This window comes from Eptesicus fuscus, chromosome 4 (assembly GCF_027574615.1).
Source record: "Eptesicus fuscus isolate TK198812 chromosome 4, DD_ASM_mEF_20220401, whole genome shotgun sequence".
In the NCBI taxonomy this organism is placed as follows: domain Eukaryota; kingdom Metazoa; phylum Chordata; class Mammalia; order Chiroptera; family Vespertilionidae; genus Eptesicus; species Eptesicus fuscus.
The window spans coordinates 80,807,016-80,827,085 of record NC_072476.1 but is presented as its reverse complement, the minus strand read 5'-3'; the positions used below and the strand labels follow the sequence as shown (position 1 = coordinate 80,827,085).

General features: G+C 40.2%; 1 protein-coding gene across 1 annotated transcript in view; it reads left to right on the top strand.

Moving 5' to 3' along the window:
- Nucleotides 1-20,070, top strand: part of IPO11 (importin 11) — a 143,910-nt gene that overhangs the window by 31,769 nt on the left and 92,071 nt on the right. Inside the window, exons 7-14 of the mRNA XM_008161859.3 lie at nucleotides 2,268-2,326; nucleotides 7,307-7,355; nucleotides 9,258-9,328; nucleotides 11,556-11,748; nucleotides 12,438-12,590; nucleotides 14,078-14,121; nucleotides 16,409-16,499; nucleotides 19,244-19,291. Of these exons, the coding sequence (XP_008160081.1) occupies nucleotides 2,268-2,326; nucleotides 7,307-7,355; nucleotides 9,258-9,328; nucleotides 11,556-11,748; nucleotides 12,438-12,590; nucleotides 14,078-14,121; nucleotides 16,409-16,499; nucleotides 19,244-19,291 (708 nt within the window). The remainder of the gene's footprint in view (nucleotides 1-2,267; nucleotides 2,327-7,306; nucleotides 7,356-9,257; nucleotides 9,329-11,555; nucleotides 11,749-12,437; nucleotides 12,591-14,077; nucleotides 14,122-16,408; nucleotides 16,500-19,243; nucleotides 19,292-20,070) is intronic.

Here is a 20,070-nt window from a genome sequence, read left to right as displayed (position 1 = left end):
TTTTATCATACTCACTCTAGTACCTGAAGATGCAGAAAACCTAACCTTGTGCGCAAAAGTGAATGATTTTAAAGGACTGTTGACAAGTAAAATCCAGTACAGGTGATTTTACAAGTGAGTGGAGATGGTTTTGTCAACATCCTTGAGGAAGAAATTCAAAGGCTTTAGAGAGAGATGTATACTCAGAAAGAGTCCAAGAAACTGATAATAAGGTTGTATAATAAAACTGTGTAAGTACTGAATTTAATGATTAAGGATTTTTCATGAGTTTTTTTGACTGTAGACTTTTTTTTTGCTTTAATGATTTCAGAGCTTAACTCCTGAAAAAAGGATATAGCTCTACTCTGTATTAGCGTGCCTTAAGCTTTTCATTACCTCCCCATCTAAAGGTCTTGGATACACATTAGCATTTCTAAAGCATTTGACCTAGAAAAAAATAATTCCATAGCATTTTCCTTGAAAGTACTTATTCTCTCCAGCTATTAATATCTATCCTGATACAACTTAAAGTCTTAGGACTGGAGTTTTTTTTTTTTTACAAGTAATCTCAAAGTTTACACCTATTTGCATTTAGTATCTTTCAGACATTATTTCATTCAACAGATTTATAGTCAGTGGTTGGCACTGGGGAGACAGACATAATAAAATGACTACACAGATACATGTAAAATGACATCTGTGACAGGGGCCTTACTGATGTTATGATAACTGATAATATGGTCAGAAAAGACTTCCGTGAGAAAGTGATGTTTGAATCAAAATCATAAAGTCAAAGTTCACTAGGCAGTGAAGGCAGAAAGAAAGGAACCTCCCAGGTAGTGTAGACCAAGGTGTCTTGGTGGGAAAGAGCATGCCCGGAATAGAGATGAGTTTGAACCCTATTTATTTCTATTGTGATATAGTAACTTAAAAACAATTTTTTTTATTGATTTCAGAGAGGAAGGGAGAGGGAGAGAGAGATAGAAACATCAATGATGAGTGAGAATCATTGATCAGCTGCCTCCTGCAGGCCCCCCGACTGGGGATCAAGTCCACAACCCTGGCATGTGCCCTCGACTGGAATAGAACCCGGGACCCTTAACCAGCCAGGGCATAGTAACTTTTGAGTGTAGATAAATGATGTATGAAATTGTTGGTCTTGTAAACAGCTGCATTCTAAACCTATTTTTAATATACTGCCTTTAGACTTCACCTCGTGAACACTAACTCTTTAGTTACATAGATAGCAGTGCTGTCTGTAAAGTTATTTTCTGAAAGTGATTTTAAATTTTATAGTCTTGTATGTTGCCATTCAGTTGTTACTAATTGAGCCAAGTGTTCTACATACATGATACTACTAAATTCTTTAATAACCCTATGAGGTAGGACTTATTAGCCACATTTTTCAAATAAGAAATGTGAGATCTAGAAAACTTGCCTAAAACAATACAGTTATAGACATTGGAGCTATTATTTAAATCTAGATCTGATTTCAAATCTTTAATCCTTCTAGTTTCCCTGTGTATACCAGTTTACTCATAAAGTGTGATGCTTATAATTGAGCACTATAGTCTGTTCCATATTAGGAAATAGAGTAAATTTTATATCCCTTTTAAGAGATACTATATTTTCATGAATGTAGCCTAAAACAATGAAACTTTTTTTTCACTCGTAAGGCATAGTTTAAAGTTTATAGATTAGAGGTAACCTTCTCAATTTCAACCTGTAGGCGTTATTGCAGGTGAGAAGCACTAACAATTATAGAAATTAAACTAAATTGTGCAATATAGTTTTAGAAACATGAGTAGTTATGATGAGAAGAACACTACTTTCGCAACATAAAAACCTGGCTTTGGTTCCATCTTTCCCACTTAGCAAAGCAAGCAATGACCAGAAGTTACCTTTCTGTAACTGTTAACCTTTTACACTCGGATGTGAGAGTGTGACTCGACACGGTTAGCATCGATAGCAGCTCTTTTTATACTCTTTGAATGTATCAATAATTTGAAATATAAAATAATCCAAATAAATAAGTTTGTATGGAAAGAAATTCCAGTTTTTTATTCTACTGCTGCGCTTTGTAAAACCTGGGGTATTTAAAAAATTAAATCCCCAGTAGAATAAAGGAATTGAGAAAAAAGCAAGCGAGTGCAAAGGGTTAAACATTAAGACTGTAGCCTCCAAGCTTGATGAGGTTTTGTGATTCTAAGTTTTTATTCTGATCATGATTTTAGTAGGATAAAATATGAAAAAATAAGATGCAAATAAAGCTTGATTTTACTTTTCAGTTCTGCGTAAGTTAACTGTTAATGGATTTGTGGAACCTCATAGGAGTATGGAGGTGATGGTAAGTGGAAGAAGTAATTGATTTTTTTGTGACTTTGGGAAAATGCTTGGTATTTTCCTGAAAACTCTGAAGCCTGTTCTTTTTATTTTTTTTTTTTTTTTTTTTTAATTTCTTTATTGATTAAGGTGTCACATATTTGTCCTCATCCCCCCATTCCCATCCCACCCCTCTCCCCACGCATGCCCCAATCCCCTGTTGAACTTAACCGTTGGATAGGCTTATATGCATGCATACAGGTCCTTTGGTTGAACTCTCCCCCTCCCCCCACCCTCTCCCTACCCTCCCCTATCCTCCCTCTGAGGCCCGATAGTCCGATCGATGCCTCCTTGATTCTGGTTCTGTTCTTGTTCCTCAGTCTATGTTGTTCATCATTTCCTCTAGATGAATGAGATCAAATGTCACTAGATATATACTAATAAGAACTGAATGTGAGACGAGCAATAATATTTATGCTGACAGGCAAATGAATCAATCTGTAGCGAGCTTCCCCCTGGACCAACAGTTCTTTTGAGACCCAATTTCGATGTCCAGTAGTTCCTTATGTGTACATGTCAGCACTGACCCCTCAGCTCTGGATGGTGGACAAATGGTGGTAATGGAGGTCCGACTCCCTCTGGTTTGGTCTCGGCCGAACCCAGGGGCACGGCGTCACCTGGACTAATGGGCACGTGGCCTCACCCATACCCAAGGGGCGCGTGGTCTCACCCGGGCCTGGGACCCAGCCTCACCCGGATGGATCCAGGGGCGCACGGCCTCACCCGGACCCAGGATCTGGCTTCACCCGTACCCAGGGACGCTTGGCCTCTCCCAGACCCAGGGGCACGTGGCCTCACCCGGGCTTAGTTGCACAAGGCCTCACCTGGATCCAGGGACACATGGTCTCACCCAGACCCAGGAACGTTTGGCCACTCCCAGACCCAGGGCCACTTGGGCTCACCCGGGCCTAGGTGCACGAGGCCTCATCCGGATCCAGGGACGCATGGTCTCACCCGGACCTAGGGACGCTTGGCCTCTCCCAGACCCAGGGCCACTTGGGCTCACCCGGGCCTAGGTGCACGAGGCCTCACCCGGAACCTGGGACACATGGTCTCACCCAGACCCAGGGACGCTTGGCCTCTCCCAGACCCAGGGCCACTTGGGCTCACCCGGGCCTAGGTGCACGAGGCCTCACCCGGATCCAGGGACATATGGTCTCACCCGGACCCAGGGACGCTTGGCCTCTCCCAGACCCAGGGCCACTTGGGCTCACCCGGGCCTAGGTGCACGAGGCCTCACCCGGATCCAGGGACACATGGTCTCACCCGGACCCAGGGACGCTTGGCCTCTCCCCGACCCAGGGCCACTTGGGCTCACCCGGGCCTAGGTGCACGAGGCCTCACCCGGATCCAGGGACACATGGTCTCACCCGGACCCAGGGATGCTTGGCCTCTCCCAGACCCAGGGCCACTTGGGCTCACCCGGGCCTAGGTGCACGAGGCCTCACCCGGATCCTGGGACACATGGTCTCACCCGGACCCAGGGATGCTTGGCCTCTTCCAGACCCAGGGCCACTTGGGCTCACCCGGGCCTAGGTGCACGAGGCCTCACCCGGATCCAGGGACACATGGTCTCACCCGGACCCAGGGACGCTTGGCCTCTCCCAGACCCAGGGCCACTTGGGCTCACCCGGGCCTAGGTGCACGAGGCCTCACCCGGATCCAGGGACACATGGTCTCACCCGGACCCAGGGACGCTTGGCCTCTCCCAGACCCAGGGCCACTTGGGCTCACCCGGGCCTAGGTGCACGAGGCCTCACCCGGATCCAGGGACACATGGTCTCACCCGGACCCAGGGACGCTTGGCCTCTCCCCGACCCAGGGCCACTTGGGCTCACCCGGGCCTAGGTGCACGAGGCCTCACCCGGATCCAGGGACACATGGTCTCACCCGGACCCAGGGACGCTTGGCCTCTCCCAGACCCAGGGCCACTTGGGCTCACCCGGGCCTAGGTGCACGAGGCCTCACCCGGATCCAGGGACACATGGTCTCACCCGGACCCAGGGACGCTTGGCCTCTCCCAGACCCAGGGCCACTTGGGCTCACCCGGGCCTAGGTGCACGAGGCCTCACCCGGATCCAGGGACACATGGTCTCACCCGGACCCAGGGACGCTTGGCCTCTCCCAGACCCAGGGGCACGTGGCCTCACCCGGGCCTAGGTGCACGAGGCCTCACCCGGATCCAGGGACACATGGTCTCACCCGGACCCAGGGATGCTTGGCCTCTCCCAGACCCAGGGCCACTTGGGCTCACCCGGGCCTAGGTGCACGAGGCCTCACCCGGATCCAGGGACACATGGTCTCGCCTGGACCCAGGGGTGTGTGGGCTCTCCCAGACCCAGGGGCGCTTGGCCTCGCCCGGGCACGGGATCCAGCGTCATCCGGGTCCAGGGGCACTTGGCCTCACCCGGACCCGGAGTCCGGCCTCACCTGGACCCAGGGGCATGTGGCCTCACCTAGACCCAGGGACGTGAGGCCTCACTTCTACCCAGAGGCGTGTGACCACACCCGAGCCCAGAGGCGCGCAACCCCGCCCGCACCCGGGTCTCAGTGGGGCCCCGTCTTCCCGATCCCAATTCCTGCCGGTCAATCCCCCCTCAGCAATTCCCCTGGCCATCCTTCCGGAGCTCCAGTATGGCTGCTGCAGAACTCGTCGGGCGGCGGCTCGGCGAAGCTCCGGTGCACCCGGTGCATGGCGGTGGGCCAGTCTGGCGTCGCTGTGTCGGCCCTTGGGTCTGCATCGGTGGCCGGTCGCCGAGCATGCGCACCTGGCCGCTTCCGGGGCGTTGAGATTCTTGACGGACTCAGAGGTCAGCAAGCGCGGAGTCTCCCACCCCATGTCTCATAGGGGCTCGTCTGTCCGTGCTTGGCTGCCAGTGGAGCCGTCCCCTCAGCCGGAGACCGCCGGGGGAACTGCGCCGAGCACGTTCCAGGCCGCTGTTGTATCGCCTGAGCCATAGTTCTTTTGTGTCTCCTGAGCTGTAGTTCTTAAAGTGTGGTCTTTGGGTCACCGGCATCAGCATCATCCCACATCCCCCTCTTTTATTCTAGTTGTAGAGCATCTACTCAGCCAGCCCTATGGTGGTCTTGGATGGTGTCTGCTCTGCTCTCTTGTCGTAGTCTCAAAGTTGTTGTGGTAGGCAACAATCAGGCTTCCGCCCTATGCCTCCATCTTGGTCCTCCTTTGTATAGTTAAGTCTTGATTGGTGTTGGTGTCACTGGGGGGACTCTCTTTGTCTATAAAGGAAGAGTTGCTGTGCAGGAGATACGTTTATGGGCCGGGTTTTGGTGCAGCAAAGCTTTGGCGCTCACTGAATATTCCCGTTGAATGTGTCCCTTATGCACGTGGTTGAAATCTGGTGTCATCTCCCACAGACCACTAGATGCCCTCGTTTCTGGGTCTCCAATGGGGTGTAGATCAGCTACTGCCTTAGGCACTCAGCAAGGATTACAGCAAAAACTGTAGTTTCTTCCTCCTGTCTGAGTGGCCCTGGAGCAGTCCGACTAGAACAGCAGATCATCTGGTCCGCTGCCAGAGGGCAGTCCACCCACATGCATAAGCCGTTGCTTGGGGCGCAGGTGTGCCTGCAAGACTTGCGGTGCAGGTCTTCAAGACGTGCGGGGCGGGTCCCAGGGCGGGGCGGGGTCTCAGGGCGCCAACAGGCCATGGTGCGGCGAGCCTCGATGGCTGTGAGTCTGGTCCTTCTGCCTTCCATGTATCTAAGTCCCCTCGTTCCGCACTCCAGCGCAGCAAACACTGATTGCTGGGCGCACCTCTGCAAGAGTCCCGCCTCTCCCCGCAGGCATCTGGGTCTCCCGGGGTTCGCCAGAAGATGGGTTTCAGGGTGATGGAGAGCTAATCTCCCTTAGGTTTGGAACAAAAGCCCCTTTCCCCCGCCACCAGCCAGACCCACGCACCTCCACACCTCATCCCCTCCGATTTCGCTGGGTGCGAGGCAACAGAACAGCCTTTAACCTCCGCCGCCATCTTTTTCAAACTTCCTGAAGCCTGTTCTTTTTATTTAGCATTCATTTAAGTGTTTTTACTATGTGACAAGGTAGTGTTTTTTTTAAACCATTTTGTGTGTTAATTATACTTTTAGACTTGTGGTTTGTTTTCACTACATCAAAGCAGCTATTGTGTGAAGAAGAGGAAATAGGCCTAAGTTAGTTCTCAAGATGACATGATACATTGAGAGTGTTCATTTGAATCTGAATTCAAGTGAACTTCTGTGAATTTGATTGCTATTATAACATTACCAGTTGTGTCATATTTATATTCTTGATATTTTCCTTTGTCTGTTTTTGTATATTTAAAATGATTATTTTTTCTTATAACATCTATACATTCTCAATTAAAAAATATGTATATAATAGGGGAAAACCCATTGGTAAGCCTAAGTTGTGATGTATATTTGTTATTACTATAGTGTCATCTACTTCTCTGTATGCAAAAATATATAACTGCATTTATTTCATCCCAAAACAAAATGGGATTATATTATACATACTCAGATATATATTAGTTTTCACAGTGAGTTTAAGTCAGTTAAATTATTGCTTTCTGTGGATTGCATTGGGGGGCACAGGTGCACAGAAATTTTTGCAAAACTTTGCAAAAATTGGGTCTTTGGGTCTACTCAAGATTTAACCAGAGCCTTTTTATTTTATTTTATTTATTTTTTGCATATTGGTTTTGTACTGTCCAAGGTTTTAGATATCCATTGGGGGTCAGGTCTAGGGATTTAATCCCTTTTGATAAGGGAGGCTTACTGTAATTATTTTCTTGTAATAAGACTTGTTTTTAATAGTGGAATATTTTTTTACTTACTTAATTTTAACTTTTTAAGATGATTTGATAGATATGTTTTAGTATCCCTGAAAAAGCATAAGGTAAATGTTTATTACAGAATAAATTAAGACACTTTAAAAAATTATTTTCTAGGGTTTTTTACATGGAATATTTGACCGTTTGAAACAATTTCTGGAATGCAGTAAGTACTTTCATGATAGTACTTTTTACTGTAGAATCCTTATTCATTAATAGCTTCTGCTCTGCATTTGCAAATCTGGAGAGAGGCTAAAATCTTGTGTCTTGATAATTCTCTGAAGTTAAATAGAAATTTCAGCTTTGTTTTCATATGCAACTCTTGTCTTATATTGAGGAAACCTTTTTTTTAAAAATTCTATTCTGTGTTCATTCCTTCTGTATTTCTACTGCAGACATCCACAACAGTTATACATTTAATAGATACTCATTGTGTAGATTCTCTGCAAATGTTTAGACTTCTTATAGATTCTGTTGCTTTTAGTGTATTTTACATATAAATTTCCTTAAATTGTACTTTCATTTTGTAAATCCCTTGTTCATTTACCTTCATTGGCTTAGACCTTAAGGACCCTTTCTAATGCACTACCCCACAAAAAAGAATTTTTTTTTAAATTTTTTATTTTATTGATTTTTTTACAGAGAGGAAGGGAGGGGGACAGAGAGTTAGAAACATCGATGAGAGAGAAACATTGATCAGCTGCCTCCTGCACACCCTCCACTGGGAATGTGCCCGCAACCAAGGCACATGCCCTCTACCGGAATCGAACCCGGGACCCTTCAGTCCGCAGGCCGACGCTCCATCCACTGAGCCAAACCGGTTAGGGCCCACAAAAAAGAATTTATCATTTATATTTGTGTTGTATTATACTGATGGTCTGTTAGTTATCCTTTTCTCTTCCCTATAGCTGTAAGCATCTTTGCTTAGGATGCACACACATGTGCATGCACACACACACGTATACATATCTTGTATGCACACACAAGTATGTATATCCTATATGTGTATTTTTTTGTTGTTGTTGTTGTTGTTAATTCTCATCCGAGGATAACTTTCCATTGATTTTTAGAGAGAATGGAAGGGAGGGGGAGACAGAGAGAAAGAAACATCTGTGTAAGAAAGACACTTTGATTGGTTGCCTCCCACATGTGCCCCCCGATCAGGGCCAGGGATTGAGCCTGCAACCAAGGTATGTGCCCTTAACCAGAGTCAAACTTGGGACCCTTCAGTCCATGATCCTACGCTCTGTCCACTCAGCCAAACTGGCTAGGGCTGTATGTGTGCATTTTTGAGGACTTACTATCTTTGGAAGGTTTCTTGGTGTACTCACCTTTAGGACGTTACTGATTTTTTTCATGTCAGTCTTTTCAGTTTAGTAAAAACATTGTTGAGTCTGTTGCCAGTCACTGCCCTGGGTACTGTGCATGCAAAGATAAATAAACAGTTCATATAATATAGTTTATTTTTCTAAAAATGGTTACTTTTTTTTGGCCATCTCCATGGGGGAAGCAGAAGAGAAATAAATGATGAGGCAGAATATGAAGAGTATTATTCGAGAGCAGAGTAGTTCATGGGCTGATGGACATTATTCTGAATATACAAAAGTTTATTATCTGCCAGGGAAATTATCAGAAAAAAATGGTTAGAGATATAGGAAAAATAATGAGTATGTGCTAATTTTTGAATGCTTTGTTTTTACTTAATGCTGCTTGAAAAGTATTTCAACTATGACTAATTTAGATCTTGAAATTGGGACTCATGATTCATGGATAAAATTATTACCCTTTTACTTTAAAATGGGTCCAATTTGTATTTTAGGATTAATTTTGTGAAATATGGCACTGAGGATTACTGTGTCTCTTAAGTGCAAATCCTGGCATTGCTTTGTAAAAACTTTGTTTTTATGGTTAATTTGTTTAGAGTCGGGAGTGCACAATAATGAATTCTTAATGCAAAATATGCAGAAATATATGATAATATTTTTACTAAAAGTTTAATCATTGTCTTAGTTGTGAATTTATAGAATATTATAAACTTGTACTAATATTTGAAATGTATTTTTAACAGGTAGAAGTGTAGATACAGATACTGTATTTAGAGATAAACTGGAAAAGACCATTATTCTTTTTACTAAAGTGGTAAGTTTTCTTTTTATCTTAATTGTGTTTTTCAAATAAAATATACATATGAACATTTAATAAGGAAAATTATGTTTTTATAAGCATACGTTTTGACTTTAGTGTATAGTAACTTATTTTCTGTTTATAGGAAAATTGAAGAAAAAAACACCTTTCTATCTTGAAGCCTATAATAATTAAATTTATATACCATAAATTATAGTGGATGAGTCACCTTGATGTAAAAAATCTATCTTAATAAAGTATTAGAGAAGTTGATTCCTCTAAAGCTCATTATTCTCAGGTCCATTGGAAAAAGCAGAGATAAAGAAGATAGTGCAGCTGAGCAGGATGTAGATAAAATGTAGCAGACAATATAATATTAGGAAGTCAAGTGACCGATTAGCATCATATTGAACATCTTTTGAGCTATCCTACATAATAAAAGCCTAATATGCTAAGTGTCTGATAATCCGTTCAACCAATCAAAGCGTAATATGCTAATGATACGCTAGGCAGCTCAACCGCTTGCTATGACTGCACTGACCACCAGGGGACAGATGCTCCGACCGGTAGGTTAGCTTGCTGCTGGGATCCGGCTGATTGGGACTGAGTGAGATGGGATGGATACGCCCTGGAGCCCTCCTGCGGTCCCTTTCTGGCTGGCTAACCTCCCGCATCTCCCTGGCCCCGATCGTGCACCCGTGGGGTCCCTCAGCCTGGCCTGTGCCCTCTCGCAATCCTGGCTGAATCCCCCCCCACCCCCCCAAGTGCACAAATTTTGTGCACTGGGCCTCTAGTCCATTATAAAGCTCAACAGTCTTTCCCCTATTGATTTTTGCAGCCATTGGTGATCATGGCCTAGATACATTGTTTGATGAGGGCTTACAAAATGATGGCATTCTATGATTCCCTTTACATTTATTAGCTGGAATCCTATACAATAAAAGCGTAGTATGCAAATTATCCCCTTGACTGGGAGTTCATCTAGGAGTTCGACCAGGGGACGGGACAGGCCGGGGGCAGGGAGGGAGTACCTGGACAGCACCTGGCAGCCGGCAGCCGCTAGGACCCATTTTCTTAACAGTGTGCAAATTTCATGCACTGGGCCTCTAGTTCTTCTATAAAGAAGAAATCTCCCTTATCAATTATTTAATGCATCAAAATATAGTTCATGTAAGAAACGCAGGAAAATTTTTTTGTTTTTTGCTTTTATCTGTTACAGCAGGTCTTCGAATAATGTTGTTTTGTTCTGTGTTGTCTTATTTATAACTAGAGGCCCGGTGCATGGAATTTGTGCACGGTAGTGGTGGTGGGGGGTCCCCTCAGCCCAGCCTGGACCCTCTCCAATCCAGGATATCCCTCTCACAATCCGGGACCACTGGCTCCTAACTGCTCACCTGCCTGCCTGCCTGCCTGATTGTCCCTAACTGCCTCCCCCCCCTCGCCAGCCTGATCACCGTTAACCACCTCTGCCTGTCAGCCTGATTGTCCCTAACTGCCCCCCCCCTGCCAGCCTGGTCACCCCTCACTGCTCCCCTCTGCTGGCCTGGTCACCCCTCACTGCCCACCCTGATGGCCTGGTCACCCTACGCAGCCTGCTGGTCAGTCGTTTGGTTGTCCCTCGCTAACCCCCCTGCCGGCCTGGTTGTCCCACGCAGCCTGCTGGTCAGTCGTTTTGTCGTCCCTCACTAACCCTCCTTACAGCCTTGTCACCCCACGCAGCCTGCTGTTCGGTTGTTACTGTGAGGGTGTTGTGACCAATTTGCATATTACCCTTTTATTAGTATACATGATGAGATGCTGCAGCTTAACTTTTGTTTTTATCAGTTAACCAATGGTAAAATGGGTTTTGTTATTTGTTATTTCTCAGAACCTGTATTGATGATCTTAAGTCAGAACTAACTGTACTTTTTAAAGGACTGTTTTGTATATACTTACTCCTTTTGCATTATATTTAGCCTATTAACAAATTAAGTATGAAGTAGGTCTATTTTGAACTCTATACTAGAAATAACAGAAAGTGCTAATTATGAGATATCTGATATAATCCACATTATATGATGCAACTCAAGAAGTATATTATGTGTACGACATATATATTACATGTGAAACTGCATGTACACAGATTCCCACCAAGGTTCAAAACTTGCCAAATATTTACTAGCAAAGTTATAAGTTGTACTTATGGATGATTATATGCCTATATTAATTTGGGGAAAATACATTTAAATTTTTTTCTTTATAGCTTTTGGACTTTTTGGATCAGCATCCCTTTTCATTTACTCCTCTAATTCAGAGATCTCTGGAATTTTCTGTAAGCTATGTATTTACAGAAGTTGGTGAAGGGGTTACATTTGAACGATTCATTGTCCAATGCATGAATCTGATTAAGATGATTGTCAAAAATTATGCTTATAAGCCATCCAAAAATTTTGAAGGTAATGCTTACAGGTAGTTTTACTTTTTTTCATTTTCTTATTGTAATTAAAGTGTGAAATAAATGCTATTTTTATGTAATTTCTTTGAATTTATCAAGTCTGAAAAATAAAATGTTGCTGTGACATGAAATAGAGATAAGAATTAGAGTCTTATGTGAATGCCAGCTTTTAAAAACGATACAATGCATTTCGTAAAGTGTCTTTTGTAGTACAATAGAAGGTCAGTGGAAGCCCAGGGACTTTAAGATTAAAGTACTACTACAATAACCACTGCAGCTCATGTTGTAGGCTATATTTATTAGTATAATTATAAATTTTCTCTGACTTTATTTTATAAGTGGTTACTTCCAGATAGGCTATGTTATTTGTTATATTACTTGGAATTCATTCATGTGTATGTGTACCAAGATGAGAAAACTTTATAGAGGAGAGAGAGAGAGATAAATAAGTCACTTCAGTATTGTGTGATAATATAGCATGATAGCGCACAAGCTATAGTGGTAACAAAGAAGCAAGACTCACGTGTGAACAAAAGAAAGAGTATCTTTGTGGTTTGTCCATAATGAAAATGAAAATTTATATACCACTGTATTTTTTCCCCTAAGGGTGTATTTTAAAATTTGTGTTACATAATCCCACTTGGGTAGAATTTTGTCTGTACAATTAACTTGGAAATTTTATTTTTCTAGATAGCAGCCCTGAAACCCTTGAAGCTCATAAGATTAAGATGGCATTCTTCACATATCCCACTTTGACAGAGATTTGTAGAAGATTAGTCTCTCATTATTTTCTGTTAACTGAAGAAGAATTGACAATGTGGGAAGAAGACCCAGAAGGCTTTAGTAAGAATCAGTTCTTTAGTTTTCCCATGGCTTTTCTCCCCTTTCATAAGTAGATATCATCTATTTAATTATAAGTATAGATTGTTTGTTTAATATACTGCTTTTTATTTGAGAATCTTGGTTTTTAATGAGTGAGTTGTTCAAATATATAGAATTTTTCTCCAGAAAGAGACATTTAAAATTTTTAGGTATTATTATGGATGTATCATGTAGCTTGAAACAAAAACATAAAATTAACTACCTGACAGTTTCTCCTTTGTGATTCATTCCATTTTTTTTTGTAGAAATATTTACTCCAGAAAGAAATTTGGAGATGAAAATTTCTGAATTGCTGAATAGGTTACCTATTTAAATTTTAATTTAAAATTAGTTTTTTTGATGATTAAAATATTTTTAATTATCAAAGTTATTATAATGTGAAATTTGTAGATCTTTTTGTCTGTTTGGATTTTAGTAGTAGATCGAGAGAATAAATCTGTCAAGGTCCTTGCTCAGAAAATTGAGGAATTGTGTACTTAATGAAGTATCTGTGTGTGAATTACTTTAGTTATGGTCAGACATAGGCTAGATTTTAGCCTCTACTGATCTCTTTGGCTGAGTGCCTTTGTGTAGTTATACAAATGTTTCCTAATGTTTTAAGAATGTCTTAAACATTTTGGAAGAATTATCTTTCTTTGTAATTTAAAAACAATTTTAGTTCATAAAAATATGACTACACTGTACAGTGCGTTCTTTTTTGTTTTTGCCTTTTAGCTAAAATCTTAATGTTTCATATTGCCTTTTTTATGTAGAATATATAATATTATAACATGTAACACTGAATCCCCATATTTTTAAAAGTCCCTGAAGTATTTTACTTTATATGTAGGACATTTATGGAAAATGTCACTAATTCTTTTAACTTGTAAAACATGATTATTGTATCAAATGAAATGATTCTTAGGGTTGTAGTGATAGTTTATCAGGTGATATTAGATATTCTAGAAGGGACAAGTACTTTGAGCTTTCCTCTGTACAGAATTTAAAAAGAAATATTTTTATTGATTTCAGAGAGGAAGGAAGAGGGAGAGAGAGAGATAGAAACATCCATGATGAGAGAGAATCATTGATCTGATCTGCTGCCTCCTGCAAGTCCCCACTGGGGATCGAGCCCACAACCCGGGCCCATGCCCTTGACCAGAATCGAACCTGGCACCCTTCAGTTCTCAGGCAGACGCACTATCCCCTTAGCCAAACCGGCCAGTGCCAGAATGTTTAATGAGAGTGAGAGAATGCTTATGGATGAAAGCACTTGATAGGTGACTGTAATGTACACAAATATAATCTGTAGCTTCTAGTAAAGAAATCTGCTAGACCTTGTGTCCCCAAGGGTTTGCTTTCAGTGTTATTGAACTCATATTATTTAAAATCTTTGTTTCCAAACTGGGATTTTTGAAACATCATTATTGCATTTCTGGAGAGCATTATTTGTCATATTTTAATTGCAGCAGTGGAAGAAACGGGAGGGGATTCTTGGAAATACAGTTTGAGGGTAAGTGTTGATTGAAAGAAAAATTGATAGGGAAAAGCTTAATACTTCTATAACTGTTAGTAGAGAATGAAACTTTTTTGACGATCCCAAGCATTTAGTGGGACAGATAAGCTATTCATGATTATAATAATCTATATTTGAGAGTGTTGCTGGTGGAAATGGGGTTATTGTGGTTTCACAAGGAAAAGCATTTCTAGGGACCCACAGACAGGAGGAGATTTGGTGGCAAGCTTTATTTGTGGTACAAAATCAAAAGAGTGCCTCAACCATGTGGATCTAATAGCCACCTGGGGCCCACAGCAGACTGTGTGGGCTCCCACGGACGATGAAACAGAAACTCTGGGTACTGCCTTTGCCTTGGCCTTGTTGAAGACAAGCTTGGACTTTTTCCATGGCAGGACGGAGAGAGATGGGACATTGGGAAGCCAGGAGAACTCTGTTGATATTACATCATAAATAAACTACCTTGCCACATCACAATCTGCATCCTTAAAATGCTTTTCTTGAGCTCTCATGGAAGAGCTGTTTCTCACTGACAACAAGAGGAAAGTACTTAGTAAAGTGATGAACTTTAATCTGAAAAATATATTTTTGGTTAAATTGGCAGTTTGCAAGCTGAATTTTCCTTCATTTTGCAGTAAAATTGATTGGGAAATAATTGTCATTGAAGAATTACGAGGTCTTTTATAAAGTGAGAGCTATCTCTTTTTGGCTATAATCATTTTTTTATTTCCTCTGAAGTATTTCAGTAATTGTAAAACTTCTGTTGATATGTTGTTTTTCTTAGCATCTGGTGTAATTGATTTCAGAGACCAGTCCATTGCTTTTAGTTATAGAATGCTTTTTAAACATGCATTTATTGCCTGGCCAGTGTGCCCAGTGATTGAACATCAACCCATTAACCAGGAGGTTATGGTTCAATTCCTGGTCGGGGCACATGTCCAAGTTTTAGGCTCAATCCCCACTGGTGGATGTGCAGGAGGCAGCCAATTAATGATTCTCTCTAATCATTGATGTTTCTATTTCTCCATCTTCTTCCTCACTGAAGTCAATTTAAAAAAATTAAACATAAATTTATTGATAAGGCCAGCATTTGAGGAAAAGTTATCAAATGTGGTCTTTGAACTATTCTTATTATAAAGACTTATGTTTACATAATTTGCAATTATTTTTCTAAAAATGTATATTGTATTAGTTTCATAAGCTTACATAGAAAACCAGAAAGATTGTAAATCAGAAAAATTATTAGTGCTTTAAATTTTTTAAAAATTTTATTTACTTATTTTAAAGAGAGGAAGGGAGAAATGTCGATTTGTTGTTCCACATATTTATGCATTCATTGATTTTAGTTCTTGTATGAGCCCTGATTGGAGATCGAACCCACAACCTTGTCGTTTCGGGGCAGTGCTCTAACCAATTGAGCTATCTGGCCAGGCCCAGCTTAAAATATTTTAAATAATTTTCTGCTTTAATATTACTTAAACTTTATTTTAAGAAAAATTTTATATTAAAATGTAGTATAATACTATGAACCCTCTGAATCCAAAACCTAGTTTATCAGTTATCCAACTCATGGATAGACTTGTTCTATATAAGTACATCCTCCCTCCCCAGTTGGATTATTTTGAAGCAAATATCTGAGCTGACACTCATTCCATCTGTCATTTTAGTGTTTATATATATATGTGTGTGTGTGTTATGTGTATGATTCTTTAACATAAAGCACAATTCTGTCAACATTTAATTATAATTTTCTCATCTTATGAAACATCTAGTGATTTAGTACTTTAAGAATCAAAATGAAGCATTCATATTATGTAGCTAACACTGTGACTTATGCTAACGTTTGTATTTAAAGAAATACTATGGTGAATTGAACTCATGAATTGTTGATGACTTATGGCATTGTTAGGAAAATATATAATTTATAACACATTAATTCTTGTACAGTCATTCATAGTACTGAATCTTTAAATTAATGTGGCCCCAGATTATTTTTTAATTTAAAGAATTATTAATTAAAAATGTAAATTATTTCCTCTGTGTAGTTTTATATTTTTGAGTGCATAATGCTAAATGATTGAATTAGTGAAATAAACTTTCTATATGTTATGAATTATTATAATTTATGTTATAAATTATTAAAATATTAATCTTTTTTAAAAAACACTAAGAATTAGAAACACTTTCATAGGTTTAAAATCTTAAAAATGAGTACTCTGCTTTATTTTAGAATTAATCAGTTTAATATACCATTGTTTTTGTTAAAAAATTTTTTCCTCTTCAGCCTTGCACTGAAGTACTATTTATAGATATATTCCATGAATATAATCAGACTCTTACTCCTGTACTTCTAGAAATGATGCAAAGACTTCAAGGTGAGGTATATTTTTGATACTTTGATATATCTATTGGTTAATGTTTAATTAAAATAGTTTGCGAGTACCTACTATGTGCAATGCCTAATTTCCTAAGTCATATAAAGATAGGAACTTGAGAAAAACCAAATGTGTTCTTTTCTGAAGGGTGGTCTCTGGGATAGAGAACAGGTGAGGACAATTCACAAAAGAAGGCCTTGGATAGGCCTTGAATATGATTTTACTATTGTAAACCTAACAACAAAAGCAAAATTGCAGGCAATTAAGTTTATTGCTTGGGGAACTAGTCCATTTGAAGCATGTTGTGACAAGTAGTGTGAGAAAAGGTTAAAATAATGTTAGCCTCACAATGGTGGCAGTGGGAATTGGAAGAAGGTATTGGATTTAAGAGAGAATAATGAGACCTGGACATGATTATACTAAGTGAAATAAGCCAGCCAGAGAAAGACAAATGCCATGTGATCTCACTTATATGTGGAATCTAATGAACAAAATAAAACTGACAACAAAATAGAACCAGAGGTATGGATGTATGGAACAGTCTGAGAGAAGTCAGAAAGGAGTGTGGGGGTTGGGGGCACTGGATAAAAGAAGGGGAAGAGAGTAGCCAAAGAACACACATAGCCCATGGACACAGACAGCAGAGTGGTAAAGGCTGGGGGAGGGGTGGCAGGGGCTGGTGGAGGTGGGCAAAGGGGATGGGAGAGGGAAATGGGGGACATCTGTAATAGTGTCAATAATAAATAAATGAAGTGATGAAATTTTTAGCTTTATACTTTGTACACAAAATTTTATTATTATTATTATTTTTTTAATATATTTTATTGATTTTTTACAGAGAGTAAGGGAGAGGGATAGAGAGTTAGAAACATCGATGAGAGAGAAACATCAATTCAGCTGCCTCTTGCACACTCCCCACTGGGGATACGCCCACAACCAAGGTACATGCCCTTGACCGGAACGAACCTGGGACCCTTCAGTCCGCAGGCCGATGCTCTATCCACTGAGCCAAACCGATTAAGGCGAAAAATTAATTATTTAACTATTAACAGGGATTTATCATTTTTGACTTTTCTGCTATGCTCTACATTCAGGGAGGGGGCATTGATCACAACTGTTTTGTTCACACATTATTCCCAGTGCCAGGCACACTCAGTAACTATTTGTTTATCCATTGACTTTTGGCAACTAATTGACTATACTAGCCAAAGAAAAGTGATCAAAAATGATCCTGAATGTTAGAGTCTTAATGACAGGGAAAGCAGCTATTAGTAGTGGTTAGAGATAGAGCTTTACTTTTGGACTATATATAAGGAGCCTTGGGAGAAGAAAATAGGTTCAAGGACAGAACCTGAGGCTTTCATCTTTAGGAATATGAGGACACGGAGGCCCTGCATCAAAGCTGGGTAAGAAACTATCGCAGAGATAAAAAAGAGAAGTATGAGGGTAAATCCTGGAGAAGAGCATGACAGAAGTGTCCAGTGCTGTGAGAGGAAAGAAGGCAGCAGAATCTTCTGAGACAATAGATTACTTGATTGATTGGGCTAGGAATCACATTGTAAGGGATCAAGGATTGAGTAAATGGTGACGTCAGGAAATAACAACAAGGTAATCTCTGTAGGGAAGGAGATTCCTGATCTTGTTTGGAGTAGTTACAGGATAGCTCACTTTTTTTTGTTATCCCAAAAAAACTAATAAGAGTGTTTCTGCTTAAATTATAAACCAAGGGGAAAAATGAGCTACCAGCCAAGTTTTATTGTGGTAATTTTTAAATATAATTTGAATGTTAATTGTGTTTTCATATGAAAATGAAAATATATTTTGATATCTAATGTAGTTATTTACTAATTTCTTAATGCAGGATTACAGATTTTTAAATTTGATAACATTTATACCACTTCAGTTACCTTTTCTGTTGAGTTTGGAATTTTATTTCTGTTTTTGCCTATCCATTTTATTTTTTTAAACCACTGAAGGGAAGTAGATAATCTATTTAAGTTACACTCTAATAAGTTGCTGGGTGCTGGTAAGGTTTTCAGTGATTTCAGAGTTTAGTTCTTTTTCTAGTTCTGGACTAATTTGATTATTTAGGGCAGTACTTATTGTATCTTATTAGACTAGTGAGCTTAAGAATTCATATTTAAGAGCAGAAAAGTGCTTTGATAAACTTGTTAGAAATCTTGCTATTCTGAAGAAATGTACTTAATAAGTAAACTGGTTTTCATGTCTTTACCACGGTATTCTCTTTTCTGGATGGTATTGCAATGACTACCAACTTTATATTCTAAAGTTTCACATTTGAACTTTTAATTTTGTTGTCACTTTCATAACCTGGTTTATTTTTTTATGTTTAGAGTGTATTGTGTAGATTGCCCATTCTTGTTCTTTTTTGGGGAGAGGGAGACTCATATTTTTTAAATTTAAGAATTTTCTTTTATAATCAAGGTATAACACAATAGTCAGCAATGTGAGGAATATATTTTTCTGCATTGTTGCTTGATATAAAATTTTATAAATATGTTATATGTTATGTGTTTTTTAAATTGTAATGTGGCCTTACATGTACCTGTGTTCTCTAATGGTGATGATAACAAAACTTAGACTTTCCCTAAACACTTGTATGTATATTCAGTATTATAAAATATATTGTGCTTAACTGAACCAAGAAACTAACAAATTGAGTTTAAATAAAATATTTATTAATAACTAATTATATTTACTTTTACTGATACTTATTTTTTCAGGGCCCACTAATGTGGAAGATATGAATGCACTATTAATCAAAGATGCTGGTATGTTAAACTAAAGTGATTTAGAAACATTTATTCCCTCACTACAGTGGTCGGCAAACTCATTAGTCCACAGAGCCAAACATCAACAGTACAACGATTGAAATTTCTTTTGAGAGCCAAATTTTTTAAACTTAAACTTCTAACGCCACTTCTTCAAAATAGACTTGCCCAGGCCGTGTTATTTTGTGGAAGAGCCACACTCAAGGGGCCAAAGAGCTGCATGTGGCTCGTGAGCCGCAGTTTGCCGGCCTCTGTCTCAGTAGATAATATGTCTGTTTTGTGGCAGGTGTTATGCTGGGAGTTAGGATATAAGGGTACCTAAAATATTGTAACTATCTGGTGGGGAGATAACCAAGCAATCAGACAACTGATTATAACATAGTGCCAGTTGGTTAATGCTAAAGTAGGTGATATTCAGGTAGTACTGTGAAAAAACACAGGTAGTTTTGGTATGTATTGCAAAAGACTCCTAAAGAAGTGTAATATGAGAACACAAGAATAAGTGGGAGTTAGCAGAGGATAGGGTGGTGTGGGAAGACTGTACAGGCAGAATCAGGAGCATGTACAAAAGGGAAAAGGAGTGAGCACAGTTATGTTTTGAACTGGGAGTTATTTCAGGTTAATTGAAACATAGACGTTAAGGTGTTTGTGAGAGATGAGGCTGGAGAGAGAGTAAGTAGGGATCAGATCATAAAACATTGGTACCCATTTGGAAGCAGATGCTCTTTTATAATTTTTATACTTTGACTTAAATATTTTAAAGTAAGTGTAATTTTCTG